Source organism: Pelophylax lessonae, assembly GCF_965119305.1.
Source record: "Pelophylax lessonae genome assembly, chromosome: 2".
Classification (NCBI taxonomy): Eukaryota; Metazoa; Chordata; class Amphibia; order Anura; family Ranidae; genus Pelophylax; species Pelophylax lessonae.
This window is the reverse complement of record NC_138769.1, coordinates 332,858,355-332,865,742: the sequence shown is the minus strand read 5'-3', so window position 1 is coordinate 332,865,742 and position 7,388 is coordinate 332,858,355. Positions and strand designations below refer to the sequence as shown.

General features: G+C 40.9%; 1 protein-coding gene across 1 annotated transcript in view; it reads right to left on the bottom strand.

Annotated features, from left to right (window-relative positions):
* Positions 1–2,338: 2,338 nt before the first annotated feature.
* The window catches only part of PSMB2 (proteasome 20S subunit beta 2), a 34,405-nt gene continuing 29,355 nt past the window's right edge, over positions 2,339–7,388 (bottom strand). The window contains exons 5-6 of the mRNA XM_082244492.1: positions 3,692–3,741; positions 2,339–2,545 (exon numbers count right to left, since the gene is read on the bottom strand). Of these exons, the coding sequence (XP_082100618.1) occupies positions 2,444–2,545; positions 3,692–3,741 (152 nt within the window). The 3' untranslated portion in view covers positions 2,339–2,443. The remainder of the gene's footprint in view (positions 2,546–3,691; positions 3,742–7,388) is intronic.

Here is a 7,388-nt window from a genome sequence, read left to right as displayed (position 1 = left end):
ACGCCTTGTGACACATGGGGAGTCCGCAGCCAGAGCTCTCGGCATCAACCCCTGCATTGGTGCAATTGGGGACAGGAATGCAATAAACACACACCAGGCTTCAAAAGGGCAAGGCCCTGTGATTTACCGCAGTAGCAATCCAGAAGGTTCCTGCTGCTTCCAAAGCTGCAGAATGCCAGAGCAGGACCCAGAGAACATGCCACATCCAGACATTCTTCCCCATTCGGTGCGCTTACTAAGGAATCTTCATTAACAGGGTTTTACTAAAGAATGTATTGCAGACCTGGACCAGTAAATTGCTCTGCAGCAGACCTAAAAAGTACACTGGGTGTCTGGAAAGCACCCCAAGCAGAGCCCATAGGCCCAATTACAGGTTAACCCCACATCAGCATGGCGTGGTGCGAGTACAACCTTCAAAGCTATGCCAAGAACCAGTCAGTCTGGAAAAGTGCAAGATTTTAAATCTCTGGCCCTGCAGTTTAAGCTTTACTGAGAAAAAAAAAGGGATCTTGATAAAAGCAGGAAAAAGTATATTGGAAAGTGTTTTCTTTCAGAGATAGAGAGGGGGAAAAAACAGCTTTGTTTTCTAGTGTCTAATCACCTGTAGGCAGTATGTATAACCCTTGTCTCAGAATCACCATCGTGTCCCCAATGAACAAAGAAAAATTGATTTGCACGCCTTCCATTATAGAATAAGCACCTGTAGTTGAAACTGGCAGGCTTCATCAGTGGAGTCGGTGATCAGTGATGTGGATACTTTGTGTTATATGTTTCAGTAGTACAAAATGAACTGGTTATTGAGATAAAAGCAGTGGGGCAAATTTACTTAAGGCAAATACACTGTGCACTCTGCAAATTCAGTTGCACTCATTTTCCACAATGATTGAATGTGGTAAAGTTTTGTTGATTTCCATCATTCAATCACGTATAAGCAAAAATGCTGTTTTTTTTTTCTTGCACCTGATTGTAAAGAATACCCAAAGTGAAGTTTCACCACATTCACTAAGTTCTGGGGAAAATGAGTGAAACAGCACTTGCAAAGTGCACTGTCTATTTGCCTTTAGTAAATCCACCTCACATTGTGACAAATCTGTCTTAGCCGATACTGCTAGTGGAAGCCAATGAACTCTTAGGGGTTGATTTACTAAAGGCAAATCCACTGTTCACTGCAAGTACACTCGGAAGTGCAGTCGCTGTAGATCTGAGGGGGACATAAAGGGAAATAAAAAAACACAATTTTTGCTTGCACGTGATTGGATGATAAAAATCAGCAGAGCTTCCCCTCATTTCAGATCTTCAGTGACTTCACTTCCAAGTGCACCTGTAGTGCACAGTGGATTTCCCTTTATTAAATCAACCCCATTGTCTATGTAGGCACATACTAATTCAGAAGTAAGCACATTGCTTGCAGTGATAACAGGTGGAGTTTTATTGGCCCAGAACTACTATTCAGCCTTTGAGAACTACATAACATCTGCTGTCATAAGAACTTTCTGAGACAGGTATTTAGTTTCATGACCATTCCTCTCGGTCCATTACCTGAATAGGAAGGCACTCAGATTCATGAGATAAGACGGCCGTATATTAATTGAAATTCAGCCGTTTCAGTAAGAATCAGACAAATTTTGATCCATATACGGGCAGGTGGCATGTACAGAAGCCAGTCTACCAATCAACTTCTGTACAACCAGTCTGTCATTTTTTTTCTTGGACCATTGGTGCTGCTGGCTATAGCTGGCAGCACTGATCAGTTTATTCTGACAGTGGGGAAGTCTCCCCGCTGTCAGAATACAAAAACTCAGCAGAAGGAATTCCCCCATCCACAAGGAGTGTGGTTGAAATGGAGGGAAGAAAAGAAAAAAAAAAAAGAAAAAAAAGGTTAATGCATGGCCTACTTTACGCAGCACATACATGGAGCGAATTACTTTCCTGCAAGCATGGGCTCTGTTTCCCTATCAACACAGGCACATACCAGCAGCTAGAGATAATCTCATGCAAAATCTGGCAGGCTGGTTGTACACAAGTTGATCAATTGAACTTGGTACATTCAGCCTGCCCATACATGGTTTGAATATTGTCTGGGTCATGCTGAACCATCAAAGATTCAAACCATATATGGCCAGCCTTACAAATCCAATTTCAGCCCCTTATTTAAAAAAGAGAGCATTGAAAAAACCTAATTCGGAATTTTTTTTGGTGTCCCCCATGTAGGAATACAAGGACAGCATAGACAAAAAAAAAAACATACAACTAAATAATGTTAAATTGGACTTGTCCACCAACTTGTACACAAAAGTGAACGAATGGGTCTTTAAAAAGCACAGAAGTCAGGCAGGAGTTTTACATATCCCAAGCTCTGTCATCCTGGGAGAATTTATTGAGCCTAATTTCCAAAAGCAGTAGAAATCAATGTAAAAAATAAAGACTGTCAGGTAGGGGAAGATTATACACTTGATGCTGGAATGTTCTCCAGATCGTGGATTCCATCCTTATCGATGACCCGCACAGTGAATGAGGGAAGGCTCAAGATAAACCTCTTCTGAAGCTGAAAGAAACAGAGACAAAGAGGTGTGTGAACAATTTTCTCCTGGTAAAAGGTGTCAGCATAAATTAATGCAAGGTAGGGAATAATGCTTAGGAGGCTAAAAAGCTAGCTGCCTGTTGGTATTCAATTATGCAGGTAAACATGCAAATATTTTGACTAGCTTACAAAGTTGAATTCTTAAGGTGTAATGATGATACTGAAAACAATGTCAAAAATAAAAGAACAGCAACTGAAAGTCCAAAAATAAAATATCTGTAAATGTTACACTGCAAACTTGAACAGGCATTTAAAAACCACAGCAATTGATTGGTAGTGAATAAAATCTTCTGTAAAGGTTCGAAGTTCGAAACAGATCATAAAGACCAAGTAATGTGCAATCAAATTAATGTACCCTTCATTCTGAAGATACTAAGAAATAAAACATGACAAATGCTGAAAAAAAAAAAAAAAAGTCTGCCCACTGGTCTTCTTATCCCTACACTAATGTCTGTTCGGAGTCAAATTAAAAGGCTCACCTTTTCATCAAAAATACTGAATGCACATCTTTTTGCTGGTCAAAAAATGTGCATTTTTTTTTTTTAAAACAGCAGCCTGGAAAGCATTGCTCCTATGGTCAGCAGATTGCAAGTGCAATGTCAGGCTCCTGGGCTACAGCTCTGTTTCCCCACCTATGTAAGGGCTGGCATTGCAGAACTGTAGGCAGAGTAAATAAACTATGGGTGTGCCGATCAGTGCACCCACAGTTATTTCAAATTGTAAATGATTGACGCAGCTGCATGGGCGCAGCCCCGCACAGCTGCGCTACTTTATAAAAGTGACAGCAGGTGCATGGAGAGGAACCCTCCTCTGCTGTCACGAGGAGGGGGAATCAAGGGGTAAAGGTGCAGGAACTTGAACATGTAACATGTTCCAAAAGGTGAACGTATACTTTAACACAAATCTAATTCCACTACGTGCATGTAATGGGATTTTGTGGAACCCATAGGCATGAAAGAACAGTTTCCTGACATATTGGTCCCTGTAATATCTGATAATTACACAGAAATGCTCAAAATTGGTAAGAATGAAAATGAAATGGGGGAAGCGTATGGCCAGAAATTAGATGGTTCTTATATGTAAATGGCTTTTCTTCATAATCATACGCACCTCTTTTATACATCTCTTAAGAAGTTCTACTGCCTCTTCTCGTGTGAGATCTGGAATACAAAAATTTACTTTAATTATATAAAAAAAAAAAAAAAAAAATGCAGAGGATATACAATATGGACACATATCAGCCTGGTAATGTAACAAGTTTAGTGAATCTCCTGTGTTTCACTTAGAGCTGCAATTTACATTTTTAGGCTTCGGTGTACACCTTTTAAACCTTACATTTTCAGTCTATTGATAACAGGCAGGAGTTACCTAATCAAAAGAGTCTGGCCTTCTGGGAGATTACACAAATTACCACGCTGTTTTGTGCCAGCCAAAATGGTTTGAATCATGTATAGGCAGGCTAAATATACGAAGTTGATCTATCAATCAACAGGGGTACAACCAGCCTGCCGAATTTTACTTGTAATTATCGCTAGCAGTTGGAATTCTTAGCACTGCTAAATGTGACAGTTCAGCTCAGGGTCGCTGGTTGTTAAGGAGATGGCACCCGCCAGCATCCTAACAACCATTCTAACATGACTCATCCCTGCTGGCAGCAGAATGTAAACATAAGAGCCAAAAATAAAAAAAAAAAAGTAAAAAAAGAGCGTAGTGGGGGTTTGGAAACCTCACATCATATTACAAAAACAAAAAAAGTGCACCCCCCCCAAATCCATACTAGACCCTTATCCCAGCATACAGTCCCACAGGCCAGGAAAGGAGGAGGGGGTTAGAACATGCTCTGGCGAAGCACTTTACCCCCATGTTGATGAGGACAAGGGCCTCTTCCTGACAAACTTGTCCTGGTGGTTGTGGGGGTGCGGGGGAGAAGGAGGGACTTATCAGAATCTGGACCTGATCCAGCCCCCTCGTGAATGAGTATGGGGAAAATTATTCAGGCCAAAGAAATGAATCAACGCCCAAGCGACTGACATACCTAAATGCGTTTGCAAAAACGTGGCTTTGTGCGATTTTTGATGCTGCTTTTTTCCTGCCAGTAAAAACCGCTTCATTTAGATGTGTGGTGGGGGGGGGGGGGCACAATGTGAGTTTTTTTTATAAAAAAAAGAAATACAAGCTGTTGCGGTACGTTTGTCAGCAAACATGGCTCCTCACCACCTGAGAGTAGCCTCTGAAGCATGATCTGAACACGGATCAGGCATCAGAGTAAAGGGATATTTAGACACATGTCTAAATCGACCCAAAAGCATTTAGAAGAGCTGGGCAAAGGCCAGTGTACATGGGGCCTAATAACACAAACAGAATGTTATCATTTGAAAATGAAAATATAAATGCTAGCAAGCATCAAGTATTTTTTCTTTTTCCCCAAATACAGAACGTGAAATATATCCATCTATTCGGTCAACTAAAGTATAAAATTGCATAAGCATGGTCTATAGGTGTCATATTTATAGCAGAGGTGAGCAATTTATTTTGCCAAAGGGCCACATGGGAAACTGGGACTGTTGTGCAGGGCCAAACTCAATTCTACTCAATAATAATTTTTGACCTGGGAAGGTCTGTAAGTATGTAAACATGTAGAAAAAAAAAAACAACTGAAACACAGAATATTAGGTACAACTGCTCATAAATAGGTCACTTTTAGAACGGCGGTCTGGGGATGGCAGAAACAGGCAGCCTAGTCGCAGTTCTACAGCTTCCTTCAACCTCATGACAATCACCCTCTGTAAGATATCTGCCTGTGAACGGTCATCCTTACTGTTATTGTGGGAGCCCTCAGTTAGATGCTCTGGTGAGACTGAACCAGTACTGATTTGCAAATGACTTGCAGTCAATTTTAGCAATGAAAGGGTTCAGAAGACAAGCAATGATTGATTGACAGTAGTGCTTAGAAAGGGACCTGAGGGACTATAGAAGGAAGGTGTTGGTGATACTGAAGACCCACCAGGGGGTACTCTGTGATCTGCGCCCCAGCAAGGTGAGGGTGTTATCACACTAACTTATCAGCACTGGTATAACATGTTTGGAGGGCTGCATCTCAAAGCAGGCTCTCTGAACTGACACTATGCCACAGCCTCTCTGCCCCCTGAGTGCTAAACGATAAAGAAAAAATAACTATAACCATTTCTAGGCTAATTATTGCTGCTGCTTTCAGACTCCATTCTCTGCTCTTTTAAGCTTTCTAAAAGTAACACTTCAAATAAGATGATGGAAACAATATTGTGCAGTGTTTGCAGAATATGTTTTACCCCGTGTCAAAAATAGGCTTCATAATAAAAAACTTGCTTGTGTGCTTATGGGCAAATATCTCACCCCAATTAAAAAAAAAAAAAAAAAAAAAAATGCACATAAACATGTTGAATTAACCCGCATAGCTCCATAAAACACTTTTTGAATGCATTGTGTTTTTCCAGCCTCCGGCAATCCCAAAGTAATACTAATCCCACAACAGAAAAGGGATGGTTTGCCATTTTAATCCTTCAAAACACGAACAAACAGCGTTGAGTATGTATGGTCATTAAAAACCAAAACTCTATGTAGCAGAGCTTGACCAAGCATGTACATCACCGGGTATTTTCCAGAGATCTATTAGCAGTAAAGGATTCTTGGTGATCCTGCTAGAATAATAGGCTATATCCAACTTCATTTAATGTGCTGACAACCCTCACAGAGCTGCGGCAGTATTATAAACCCACTGTGTGATATCTATGGCTGGACTACACAACATGCCTTCTGTGCATCTCTCAATGCCATTGGTCAAGTAAAGTATAGTTCTGGGGCTGCCTGCATGTCACAACAGCATAGGAAGCGTCTGTGAAAACTGATGTGCTCCAGGCAGGAGCAATGACTTGAAGGCACTTTGCACACTGGAATGTTAGAGGAAAGCGGATATGGCATTTGCACTTGCATTTAAGATACATAGGAAAATGTTTTACATTTTAAGTAAAGAAGAGTGTTTTAATAGTTAAATCTAATGTGATCAAAACTTATTTGCAGGGGATTATTGGTCTTCTATAGAAGTAAAGTGGCTACATTTTTTACACCCAAACCAAAGCCATTTTAGGTTTGAGCCCCCTGTTCACACGACAGTCAGATATCCCTACGCAAAATATCAAAAAGGTTGCGCTGTGTAATGTGAAAGACTTCAATAACTTATCATTGATAATAAATGTCAAAATTCAAAAAATTGACCATAATGTGAAAAATTCATGAATGTGTATTAATGAAAAAACACCAGTGATAATGTCCAAACAGATAAAGCCGCAATGCAGCTGTAGAATTGTTCTGTGAAAAGAGCCTTCACCACAAAAAGTGATTCCTCCACCAAGCTAAATGGCCTCTTACCAGAAAAATATGACCTGCAAGGTCATCAACGCTTGTGGCATAACCCAAGAGGGGCCTCTAGGGTAGGAAACATTGTGTATTGTATGGATCCAGAGGGTTAGTGAACACCGCATAAACCTCCACGTCCACCTTCACTTACTACGGTCAACATCACTCCCAGTAATGTGTGCAGGCGGTTATGCCTACAATATTAGGTAGGTGAGCCTACAATATTACCGCCTGCACATATTACTGGGAAGGATGTTGACCGTAGTAAGTGAAGGTGGACGTGGAGGTTTATGCGGTGTTCACTAACCCTCTGGATCCATACAATACACAATGTTTCCTACCCTAGAGGCACCGGTTGGGTTATGTGCCACAAGCATTGATGACCTTGCAGGTCATTTTTTTTCTGGTAAGAGGC